We start from the raw sequence: 12,861 nt of genomic DNA, 5'->3' as shown, positions 1-12,861 counted from the left end.
CTACAGTTAATTTAGTTTACTATCTATTATATTTAATAAAGATTAATAGTCTTAGTATTAAATACAGTTAATCTAGATTAACTGTCCAATTTTTGGCTTAACTGTAGTTAAATATAGAAATTCTATTAATCTAGCTATAATCTAGCGGTTAGATATAACTGACTCTATTAACCTAACCTAATCTAGCCAAATGCCAGTCTAATAACTACTATTAAGTTATATAGATATAGCTTAGTTCTATACTCTGTAGAGAACTATCGGCTATCGCTGACAGTGTACTATATAAAGAAGCTATTCTCCCTCTGCTACAAAGGGTCGGCGATTCTCTATCCTTCGGATCTGTAGCTACCTTACACTTGTCATTACAAATAGAGTAATAATAAGAAAAAATAATTAATAGATTAATTAAATATAGTTATTTCTGAGCAGAAAATATACAATAGATAGATTATATTAATTCTAATATCGCGCGGTAGCTAAGAGACTGTAGATAGTTATAAAATTCTACTAGTTAATATCTATACTAACAAATCTACTATCGATCCAACTGGTCGATTTGGATCTATTATTATTATAAAGAAAAGAATTTCTAGTTCTGAAATTATTCTAAATTAATTCCAGTCCAGAATTTAAATATATCTAAATTTAACGCGATTCTATCTCGCGGGGATAGTCAGGATCTTCGAGTATATTATAAGAATATCTATATTGCTGGGTGGAAAATCCTAATCAATTTACTATAGGCGGGCGGCCCCGCTTTGAGGATACCAACCTTGGGATCAACACCCCTTCTGGGTTAGAGTCTAACTATACCTCTTCTCCTCAGTCTAAATACCACTTATACATCACTACTTTAGCCCGAACACTTGTTGAGTTTTAATATGTTGAGGTTTCAGCAATCTTCAATAATACTGGGCCTTACTAGATAGTAGGTTGCTTCCTGATGCCAACTAGCCCTATACGGTATCCTGGCATTCGGGATGTGTGAAAAGCACAACTTCCGCTCAGGGTTTATCTTAGTTCACGATATCTTCATCATCACTCAATAGCTGGTGTTGTACTATTATAACTATAATGTGAGCGCTATATGGTATCTCAAGCCTATGAACTAATCTTAGCCCTCCAAATGTGAATTTTACACGACACGCCTCTTGATCGAGATCCTTTTTTCAAAGCGTCAGCACGGAGTTTGACATGTTGACAATGCATGTCGACACCCGTATTGACACTACCTTTGTCCCAGCGCTCTTTAGGCACATATTCAATTTTACCCTCACCTAAGGACAGCATATATATATTGGCGGTGTGGTTGGCGGACAACTCGCCCTCCAACGCCGGGAATCAACGGGAACCTGTTCAAATCCGCCACTGTTCCCGACAATAGTGTGTCAGCCTTACAAGCAATCCAGAACCTAGGAAACAAGTCTGGACAACAAATCATCCATACCATCCTACGTGCAGTCATGAACACCAACACCCACGGCATCGCAGTTTGTTTAATAATTCCGAGGAAAGGTTGGAAGCCCATTCAACAGTGTGTCAACCCTACTAGAAGGATATGGAGAAAAGAGAGTGTGGTATGCGCGATACTGCTCCGGGAGCCAAGACGGCGGAGGACTTTGTGGAAACATCACAACGGTTCCGAAGTCGCGCGCCATGAGGGCAGCAACCCAAAAGTAACAGCTATAAGGCGCGCCCGGCCACAACGAGGCTTTTAAGTTCGTCTAAGACGTGTATACGACATGTGTACGTACATTGATATATATAGTTATGGTAGGCTGCATATCCATCCAACCAAACTGTATCCCTCCGTCTCATGGAATTTCATATTTTGTAGCATCCAATTTTAGGTTTTTCTCCTTTTCTCCATTGGAGGATATTTAGGATCCTTCCGGGGGCGTGGCGCGGGGTAGTGTCCGTCCGGGGTAAAGCTGACCGAGCCCTAGCCCACGAATGAGATGACCCCGAGCCGTGTCCGACTGTCAAGATCGAGAATATTTATCTTGGATCCTGCATGTCCAAATGCCCCTAGTGAGCATGGTAGTCTATAGAGATAGAGAGATCAAGCATCATGAGCATCCGACTTCATGTTCGGAGGCCAGCGTTCGACGATATTCTGAATGGGTCACGTTTGCTGAACATTTGCCCTCGGTACTCGATACCCGGAGTCAAGCATGGCGTCAAATAAGAATTAGCGCTTACCCTCTCCCAGCTCCTGGGTTAAATTGAGTTGCTTATGATGATAGGCTCAAGCAGAGTTGAACCCCCTTGATAGGGAATCAGGAGGGTCGGATGACTCGCACTAACTGAAGGGAGGATTGTGGACTCTCCCCCCTACGACCCAAAGCAGGAATTCTCCGGTGAATAGAACGCCACCAATTTGCTTAAGTTCAGCGGACCCCCAAAAGGAACCAGTACATTTCCTCCCGGTTAATACCTAGGGGCCCAACCATAATCAAGCGACGCGGCTACCGTAGTGCCAGGAAAAATGACCCTCATGATTGGAGATGTTGGCTTGAGGAGGTCAAGGTCCGGAGCAAGCTTCACTCAATTGTGCTAAGATCGGGATCACCATCACGAGGCTATTGTCGCAGGTATAAAGATCTAAAACTCCCAGTCGTACCTGCCTCACTTTCATTCCATCCGGTTCTCCCAGAAATCGTCGACATGAATAGCGACACAGAGAAGCAGACCGCAGCGTCGGAGGTTGAGGCGCAGCCCACCTCCAACCCCGGACCTGTTTACGATGTCGACGAGAAGGTCGACTACGACAGAGCGGGCGCTCTGGAGGCCGAGCAGGTTGAACATAATATGACTGTGCCCCAGGCTGTCATGGCCTATCCCGCTGCCAGCTGGTGGGCTTTCGTGATGTCATGTACTATTGTAAGCTCTTGCCCAATGATAAGCAGATCATTTCCCTAACGTGTGCGATAGATCTTGGAGTCATACTGTGTTTTCCTAATGGGTCAGTTCATAGCCACAAAGAAATTCGCCGAGGACTTTGGTGTATACAGCGAAAAAACAAATACATGGATCATCGAAGCTTCATGGCAGTCAGCATTCCAGTGTAGCGGGCCAATCGGTTGCATCATCGGTGTATTCGTCGCAGGCCCCATTACCAGTTGGATTGGATATAGATGGGCAACCATTGGCGGTCTCATGGCCTTGAACGCCTTCATCCTCATCTTCTATTTCGGCAACAGCCAGGGGATGTTTTTCGCGTCTCAGATCATGGAAGGTATCCCGTGGGGCATTTTTATCGCCAATGCACCCGCCTACTGTGCCGAAATCGTGCCAATGAGATTGAGAGCTCCGGCGACGCAGATGTTGCAGATGTTCTGGGCAATTGGGTCGATCATAGTCGGCGGAATCACATACCACTACCAATCCAAGTCTGACTCGTCAGCGTACAGGTTTGTCCGCTCGCATAGCTGTCATCGAGGAGCACTATACTAACAGTCATCCTAGGGTTCCCATTGCACTCCAGTGGATGTTCCCTACCCCCCTGGCTATCTTACTCTTCATTGCGCCTGAATCGCCTTGGTGGCTCGTCCGAAAAGGCCGTCTGGCCGAGGCGGAGAAGGCTGTCAAACGACTTGGACGCGCGAGTGCAACTGATAATCCCGCTGCCGCAGTCGCAATGATGCGTCGCACGATCGAACTCGAGGCAACTGAGAAGAAGCCCAGCCTCATTGAACTATGGAAGGGTACCGATCTCTACCGCACATTGATTGTGTGCGGTGTGTATGCCTCTCAGAACCTGACAGGCAATCTGATTGCAAACCAAGCCGTGTACTTTTTCAAACGTGAGTCCAGCCATGTCGTCCAAAGCCATAGCAGACTAACACCAGCTCAGAGGCCGGCATGGCAGACAACACCGCCTTTGCACTTGGTCTTATCACTTCTGCCCTCCAGATGATCATGGTGATGCTCTCTTGGATCCTCACCTCTTACCTGGGTCGACGCACCATCTATGTCTATGGCCAATTCATCAACTGTGCATTCTTGGTCGCGCTCGGCATTGCGGCTTCAGTTGGCAGTAGTACCGCGGCTAGTAATGCGCAAGCATCACTTGGCTTGATCGTCTCCGTCCTGTTCTGCTTGGGACCCGCTCCTGCCTCATGGGTCATCATCGGTGAGACAGCTTCCGTTCGTCTCAGGCCACTGACAACTGGTGTTGGACGAGGTGCCTACTACTTGGTCAATATTCCTTGCATATTCCTTTCCAGCTACATGCTCAACGATGATAAGTGGCACCTGGGTGGCAAGAGCGGCTACGTCTGGGCTGGCACCGCCTTTATCTGCACCACCATGGCGTGGATCTGGGTTCCAGAGATGAAGAACAGGTCCTTCCGTGAGATCGACATTCTGTTCCGGCGTCGTGTCCCGGCTCGCAAATGGAAGGAGACGGTCGTCGATATCCACGATGATGAGTAGATGGAACTTATTGTTCGGAGAAGTCTGAGTGGTACTGCTTGTGCAGGAGTAGGTGGTAGAGATGAGTGCCTTACTAGATATTTATGTGTAATAGTGTTCAAGATGGATTGAAGGGTGTGGATCACGGCGGAATGTACGACATCCTCTACTCTCGTCGGTAATGCTTGCTCTTGGTATAGCTGATCTAAGAGGCTACTACCACGTTATCCTGCCAGAGCAGGACAGCCGAGTCTGGCTCCTCGAACAGGAGATCACATTTCATTAACACTCACAGACCTCCAAGTATTAATTGAATCCAGCTATAATTCAATCCGACCATTGCACAAAACTCCCAGTGACAGCCAGATCAACCTCGGTTGTATAAGAAGAGCCACTGCATAAGAAGTAGGCGACTGGCAGTGACATCATGTCACCCGTTACCCCGATTCGGCCAAGAGAAGGTACATTCTGAAACATGTCCTTGGGCTCAGTAAACTGCTTGGACATATCAGTGGCGGTGAATACCGGGAAGGGGTGTTCACCCGTATATCTGATCCAGTGAGCATCGATAACCAGGACACCTTATTTGGGTATCAACTATTCTGGTACCGACTCAGGATGGATCACAGTCCATCTCAACCTTGAATCTTATTGAGTTATCATGACCTATCCCATGCTTTCTATCCTACCTTTGTCTTTGCTATCCATGCCTCCCATCTATAGATATAAAGGATATCAAGCAACGTAAGAGAACTATGTCTCATGTACAGTGCTAGTAAGCAAGAAAGTAGTCACTATAATAGTATTAATCCGGTCTCAGATGAGCTCCTGATACCGGACTACGCTCTGGGCCTTTACCCTATCTAGGGTGTACTATTGAACCTCAGCTGTCAAGGCCAATGCAATCCAACCAACGCATCGTCTTCTCTATAAATCCATTTGGACTGTAGTAGGGTTTTTATGGATTGAAAATCCGTACAAATAATACTAAATTGCTCTTATATTATTAATGGTAAGGTGATTCTCACTCTGGACAATTACTGTTATGCTAAAATAATCACTGTTATACACTATGTATGTCCCGCAGGAACCCCCTCTCCAACCCAAGAGATGGTCCTCTTCGGTAACCCCTTTGGGATAGAGGCGACTGGTATATTCAGCATATCACTGCGGCACACACATCATGAGTGGGAACTTGTGGTCTTTGGCAGGTGTTTCCCCAGCACGATACTGAACTGACCACCAGCGGCGGCTGATACCAGTTCATTACCGTCCACATACTTACTTTGAAGAAGAGTAGGTCTTTCTACCTCATCGAGACCAGGTTGACCTGCTTGACTTTGCACATTGAAGCCCCAGCTATAGGCTTTTCCGGCTTCGGTGATGACAAAGGAGTGATCCGACGCTGCGGTTGCGAATATTATCCGGTCACTGATGGCATTGAGCATATGCGGCTGCTTCAGAATGCGGGGTCTGCTGTATTCATCGTAAATGATATCTGACAACGGCATGTCTTCAACCCCCATTCCCAGTGCTTTATTATCAATACGACCCCATGTCAGACACCGGCCCAGCGCAGTAATGGCTATGCTGTGGTCCTTGCCACCGCATATGTTGACCGGTTTACCATATTTCCGCAGTCCACGAACCACCGTTGGAAACGCGGCAGTGGCATCAGGATGACCCGCGCTCATCGGAACCGCCGTTTGCCCAAAGTTGTTGGATCCCCATGCATATACCGCGCCGCTTCGATGCACCGCAAAGGAATGGTAGGATCCGACCCCAATATCTTCAATCCCGGAAGGAAGAGCACATTGGTCCGGGACAAGAGGATGGGCTTGATGCCGTCGGCTTGCGCGGCGTCTTCCTAGTTGATGCTGTTCATCACAGCCCCAGCTGAAGACCGTCCCGTTCGACGTCAGTGCGAGAATATGTTGGGCACCCGCAACGATTTTTACAACATCCCTGAGAACAGGAACCTGGACAGGAGTTCTCTGCTCTTTCTTACTTTCCGGTCCAAATCCAATCCCTCCATTAGCTCCCTGCCATCGTCAGTTGGGAAAAGATAAAGGGACACAGGACTCTAGCGAACGCACTCTAAAAGTTCCCCAGCCATAAACTAAACCCTCTGTGGTAAGCGCGAAAGTTGCACTGTCCGATGCTGCCAGTTGAGCGAAGACGGTTCCCTTGGGGAAGAGCGATGGATTCACAGGTTGTGGAGTTGCTTCGTTCAGATTGAGCGTGATGTCGTCATCATCGCTCTCTTGCTCGGACTCCGCTTCACCATTGACATTATTCGCGCCATCCCTGTCGGTGTCCCCTTTCTGCTCCTGTTTCGTATCTCTCCCCAATGTACCCTCGTCGTTGACACCCCAGGTGAGGATGCGATTGTCATGAGTCAAAGCGGCCGAGTGAACTCCTCCAACACTCAGATGAACCACTCCCACACTGTCGGCGGCCAACTTCTGGTTGAGGACTGGCCGGACTATTTCTGACTTCTTCGTCAGGTCACCAAGACCGAGCTCGCCATAGCAATTGGTTCCGAACACGTATACATCTAGTAGCTGGGTCGGCACAAGATTCTGCAGTACAGGTTGCTCTACACGGCGGGTGCGACGAGGTCAGCAAATTGAAGACGCAAGGGGGGAACAAGAACCGTTTACCTTTTCGTCGCTTGGTGTCTTTTCTCTGTAGATCTTGCCTTTCGTCTTCCACGAGATTGGCATGCCTCTTTCGTTCCCGGGACGCGAGGGCCGACTTCGCGTTCGGCTCCTGCTTCTTGGCGCCTCCGGCAGACTTATTCTTCTGGCCAGTGGGGCCAGCGCGGCGTTGAGGCATGTTTGGTTGAAGTGTTGTAGATCGGAGTCAGAGGAGACTGAGGAGTTGGCTGCCGTGTGGAGGGAAAACATCCCGGCACCAATAGGAACGGGGGATGGGCTGACCCGTTCGGCGAGGTGCTTTTGCGGGCGCGGGTGATCAACCGATTCAACCCATCCCATCGAGTGCGGCCGATTGGCTGCTCCGTATCGCGGATTCGCGGTTGAGTACGGAGTAATATCGGTCCGACAGATTGGCCAGCGAAAATCACGTGGCATAGGCCACCAGCTGAAGAAGCGCTCGGGGCCCACCGAGAGTGGAGTGTGGATATGACAACCTCCTGTGTCGACATTGGAAAAATTTGATTACGTTAGAAGCCTCATCTCTCGTCACTATCGTCTCCGTTTGCCATTGTAGCTCGTATCGTAATGAGCACAAGATCTCTACACTGGCTATCGAGCAGCCACAGTGGGTATCGGTTGTAATACAAGTCGGGCGCGGCTTACATTTCCAGGACAACGTCACACAGCCTTGACATTCATCAAGGGCCATCGTGATTTAGTGTCTTGGGAATATTCATACATGCAAATCGTGCTTTACAGCAAGCATTCCCATAGACAGCGCCAGTTGATCCGGCCATGCCGGAAGTTGATTCTCCAGAGTCTCTTTCTTACCCATTGTCATACGAGGAGTAGTCGCTGGGGCGGGCAGTACATCCCACACCGGTAATGTAGGCATTGTTGGATTTGTGGATAGCTGGCGATGATCGGACTGAGTAAGTGCGATAATCTGGTCTAGAAGGGCGAGAGCCGACAGAGCCCCATGACCAGCAAAGTGCCTGGTTTTCTGGGCCACTGGAACTGGAATTAGTGCAATAAGGTCTGGTTTGTTTCTCAGCGCCTCACTGTCTAGTGAGACTGGAAATACCGACTCCAGTTGGTTTCTCAGGTGCTGGAGCCTTCTCCTAGACCGCATGGTTTCCTGCCTCAGTGTCTCGCGCATGGAGTGATCTGTTTCATCATTTTTGATCACTGCGCAGGCGCGAGCGTAGAGACCCGGACACTTAGTTATCTCGATAAAGATAAGCTCGACTAGATTACCGAGCTGGCTGCCCTTTCCATTTCCACTTTCCTTGACGAGAGTGTCGCCGAGCGCCGATTGCCATGCTGGCTCAGCTAAGAAACACGCTTCGCCTCGAATGAGCGCGTCAGCCACTATGAATGACTTGAAGGAAATTAATAAAGTACGACCAAACCCACTACGGTGAGCATTTGGTCCTCGCAAGCGAATTAGGGTGGCAATACCACTGGAATGGGTGAGCCAGGACTGTGGTGTGATCGGATCCATCATCTCGTAGATGCCGAGCATGACGGCGATGGCGAGGGTCATGTCCGATCGGGCGAATCGGGGTCGTCGTAACAAACCACGCAAGCCATGAATCCCCCGACTATACATAGACCTACTCCTAGCAATCGTATCTTGGTCCTGGTGTTTCATGCCCAGGTGAAGGGTACCCAGACACCGGAGACTCCAGACAAAGGGGTCCAGCGTCGACTCGACATGGCGACGCGCGAAGTTCATCCAATTCACTGATAAGCGAGCACTGTACAAATAGTAGAGTCCGGGGACTGTAGCGTCTATGAAGAATCCCAGGGTTTCAACCCCCTGCGCGGCCAAGGTCTTTTGTGTAAGACTGGGCGCAACCAACTCATCGACATTATTATGAAACCATGCACCGCGCTCCGTAACCGACTGACAGGTGTTCGACTTTTGGCATCGTGCGGACGAGGTCGCCGAACGATACGTAGGGTTAGGGCCTACCGGCCTTTTAGAATCGGAGGCAGTGCTGACGACGAAAGTCAAAGGTTTCCGATAACCGGGGCATTGAATACCTCGCAGCTCGCAACGTCGGCAATTTGGTCGTGTCTCATCACACTACTTCCGGTTGTATTTGATTAGTGGCTTCATCATGCTTTGTAGGCTGCCACGCAGCTCTTATGGAGGTTCGCTCTACCTTGACTCGTCGCTGTATGCAGGTGCGACAGCCTTTGCTGTATGGAACTGCGACCATGACCCTAGAATAGGTAGGGGTATATTGTTGACTTCCAGTACCTAATGGCCCACTTCATTGACAATTAATAGGCAAGAAGGTGGACCAGGCCTTAGCCAGGAGACATTGCGAGCAAGGCTGGAGATGGAAGATGTCTGATGGACAGAACTCGGACTCTCCCCGCAACCCACCACCGCCAAGACACTTGTTATATTTGGGAAAAAATCCCGGAATTAGACTCTATGTGGTTTAGCGTCTGGGGGAGTCTCCTAAGCTGTGTCAGGAAGGACATCGCTGTGATTCTCCTTAGTGATGGCTGATCCAGTACGGCATTTACAGCCAAACTGCATCCAATTGGGGACTTCGAGTGGTAGTCTAACTCTGCCGTACGAAAGTGGACAGATAGGGATCTGGGGGTCGATCTACGGTGCATTAAATATGTCCAGCGGATTACCAGATCCACCAAGAGCAGACTTCAAAATCGAGAGTCAGGTATACAGGCTAGATTTAGATGTTGGTCTGCATTAACTACCAGCAGTACTTAGTAATTAGGAGGCAACCTATGGACGAGATCATTTACGAGTGACTGTAATAGAGATGTCAGTGGTGTTCTTGATGCTAGTGGATATGAACAAGACTAGAGTCTGCTTGTCAACTGTATACTGCAGTAAGCTGCGGTCGGGAGAGATCTGGACAGTATAGCCGTTAAGAAATATAGATAGGGGCAGGATGATTTCGGTAGATATCCAGATATTGGAGTCAAAGATAAACTACAGCTTGAAGATTGCCGAGCTCTCAGAAAAGCTCAAGTTTTTAGAAATATCAGCGGTAGTAGCCGGGTATATACGGCTGTAATACTTTACTAATTTAGAATAGGGCTGACTAGATATGCTATTGTACAGGTTCTTGTATATTCAGCCGATCCAGAAAACTATACTTATATCTATTGTTGATATAGTATCTGCTAGACTCTGTATCTGCTTATTATTGTCTATCTAGAATATAAGCTTGGTCAGTATTCCGGCGGTCCGAAGGTACTTATTGTTCTTATAGCAGTTACTAAGTATAGTAGAAATTGAGCCCAGTTATAGTAGATTACAGTAGGGGAATAAATATATTGACTTAAATCTATTGCTGAGAGGGTAGGCCTAGGAAAGGACCGCAAAGACCAAAGACCGGACCGTACTGGACTATATTATAGTGCGGATCACTAGTGGATTCTAGTTATTGTTGTAAGTCGTATCTGACCAATATAGCTACCTAGTCGCAGAGCCCTTGGACGAAGCCCCGGGTATCACGTGTAACACCTGTGAGTGCACCTTTAGAAATGTCGAGTATATTATATTCTGTACCTTCTGCTACAGCCCGCTGCTGTAAAAAGAGCTGAATCGGCAAAAATGGGGATAGACTGAATCCTCTCCTGGGAAATGTCTGAGGAACCCAGGGTGTTATTAGTGCTAAATTGTAGGTATTGCGACGGCAACACAATTGGCGAATCGAGGGCTAGTATCGCAGCAATATGTTCCAACAGCCTCTGGTGTATGAAGTCTCGTTTTTCCACTGCCTGCTCCAACATCCCGGTCCATTTCTTAATGGAAATATCGAGATTCATTAATTCCTGCTCGCGTACTAACATTCTACCCTTCCACTTGGGACCAATCCAAGTTGCGGACTTGAGATCCCGGATTTTCTGCTCTTGGAGAATGCGACGATCTGATTGTAAGGAGATACATGTATCTTGGAGGTATTTGCAGTGCTCCTTTAATTTCTCTAGCTTCTTTTATCTGTCAGACTGATCCTCATTCAGAAGGATGATTGAAACAGTCAGCAGAGCATACCTGTGAACACATTGCGACTTCATGTTTGCTTAGGACTTTAAACTGCTCGGCGTGGCGTTTTGCATCATTTCGAAGTTCGTTCAATTCCGGCGCTGGCAGGGTCAAGTGAGCGTTGGGTGAGATCACCCCAACATGAAGCATAATAGGTGAAAGTTGTTGCGCGTTCACATGGAATTCGGCTTGCCTCTGTCGCTCTTGTTCTGTAGCAGGTGCATTCGAAGGAGTGCTTCCCGGTGAATGTTCTCTGCGAAGGGAGTTTCCTGTGGCTGACGATAGCTGACGTCTACAGCGGTATAAGAGTTGCTTGGATCCTTGTTGTGGTATAAGATAACAGCAGCTGTTAGATGTAGGAGGGCTTTGTAGAGGCGTCATTGTGGGTAATGTTTTCGCCTCAGTTGGGAGCACCGGCAGGGGCTTTCCCATTTCAGATCTCAGCTCCGTGGCAAGTCCAGGCACATTAGAGGGAACCTTCGAACTATCCATGTTGTTCTTCGAGTCGTTATGCCTGGGGTATCCGTCATTCTTCGACAATGGTGTATCCCTTCGTGTACTGGAAAGAGCATTGGTAGCTTGGATGGGGTTGAGTATAGCTTTGAGAAAAGGGTTCTCGCTGGACCTGGCATTGGTTGGACCACTAGAATCATCGTTGATCGGATACCAACCGGGTATCGTTGCTGCAGGATTTATTAGTATATTCACGGTATAAATTGCGCGATCAAGTTTAAGTTTGGGACGAACGAGAATCCATATGATAAGGATGTTGTGGGACCTGGCTGATTTCACCAGGTGAACCGTCCTTCAGTCGCGTGCTAGATATGGGCCCAGGGCTGCGTTTGCCTCTTGCCGCCCATTCTGTGCGATCTGTCGTGATCCTATCCAGGCGAGCCGTTGACGCATTCGTGGGCTTGCTTGGAGCCCCTGTGCCACCCGCACCAAAGGATGCGAGTCTCTTGATAGCTGCTACACATTGTTGCCCTAGTGGATCTCGGACTTGACTGGCGGTGCCATCATTGCTTCGATACCCGGCCTATGTCAGTATTTGTAAGTTGCTAGCCATGTTGTGATATCCAATTGGTGAAGCTAGTGGCCTTACTGTTGTGTTAGATTTCCCTGAGCGATCAGAGAGCAAAGGGTTATGCGTACAACCATCTCGCAGCTCTGCCATCCTGGCGTTGGTAAACAAGTTACCACAAAGACGCAGCGGATATACTATAAAGCTGGGACGGGAAATATGAAGAAGCTGTCCATATAAGATCGTTCTAGATGCCTTTAATACCGCTTACTTATATATCGTACAAGGTTCCCAAGACGAGCATTTTCTACTTCAATTTATGATACAATTACATTGTAGCGGCAACTGAACCTGCAGCCGGAAGGACCTTCTGTCTCAAAGAATGTAACCCTTCCATATCTGCCGTCTCAGTAACACGAAGTATCGTCGGCTCCAGTGAGACGGCAATAACTTGAATAGGAAGTTTGACCGAAAGTTAGGACACCTCGTGACGTATCTGGCGGATGGCGGATGGGATTTGGCATCGGCCTTGACTTCGTGCAGCTATCTTTCGAGCGGCTGATGCTAAGCGAGGTTCTTCGATGTTTCAGATTTCGAACCATACTAAGTACTGTTTCCCCCCAGCGGGAACAAATGCTCGTCCATGTTGGCTAAGTCACAGGAGAGACACTATGATTCGTGGTTCGGGATTCAAACCACGTGGGCAGCCCCACCAAAAATTGTTGAGA

The 12,861-nt window shown here is 48.2% G+C and overlaps 3 protein-coding genes across 3 annotated transcripts; 1 reads left to right on the top strand and 2 right to left on the bottom strand.

The window, feature by feature from the left end:
- Positions 1-2,667: 2,667 nt before the first annotated feature.
- ABOM_004012 (putative MFS maltose transporter) lies at positions 2,668-4,437 on the top strand (the record flags this gene model as incomplete). The annotated part of the gene is made up of 4 exons (XM_022531142.1): positions 2,668-2,883; positions 2,935-3,413; positions 3,469-3,806; positions 3,857-4,437. 4 exons carry the CDS (start codon positions 2,668-2,670, stop codon positions 4,435-4,437), a joined length of 1,614 nt encoding a protein of 537 aa, XP_022390962.1.
- Positions 4,438-5,597: 1,160 nt separating this feature from the next.
- On the bottom strand, positions 5,598-7,254 carry ABOM_004011 (RCC1 domain-containing protein; the record flags this gene model as incomplete). Its single annotated transcript, XM_022531141.1, has 3 exons — positions 5,598-6,458; positions 6,513-7,015; positions 7,080-7,254. 3 exons carry the CDS (start codon positions 7,252-7,254, stop codon positions 5,598-5,600), a joined length of 1,539 nt encoding a protein of 512 aa, XP_022390872.1.
- A 555-nt stretch (positions 7,255-7,809) lies between these two features.
- On the bottom strand, positions 7,810-12,286 carry ABOM_004010 (C6 zinc finger domain protein; the record flags this gene model as incomplete). The annotated part of the gene is made up of 5 exons (XM_022531140.1): positions 7,810-9,050; positions 10,646-11,060; positions 11,122-11,795; positions 11,860-12,148; positions 12,215-12,286. 5 exons carry the CDS (start codon positions 12,284-12,286, stop codon positions 7,810-7,812), a joined length of 2,691 nt encoding a protein of 896 aa, XP_022390961.1.
- Between the last annotated feature and the right edge of the window lie 575 nt (positions 12,287-12,861).

Source organism: Aspergillus bombycis, assembly GCF_001792695.1.
Source record: "Aspergillus bombycis strain NRRL26010 chromosome Unknown contig00025, whole genome shotgun sequence".
Lineage (NCBI taxonomy): Eukaryota > Fungi > Ascomycota > Eurotiomycetes > Eurotiales > Aspergillaceae > Aspergillus > Aspergillus bombycis.
Note: the sequence above shows the minus strand (reverse complement) of the source record. Positions and strands in the feature narration are given on the sequence as shown.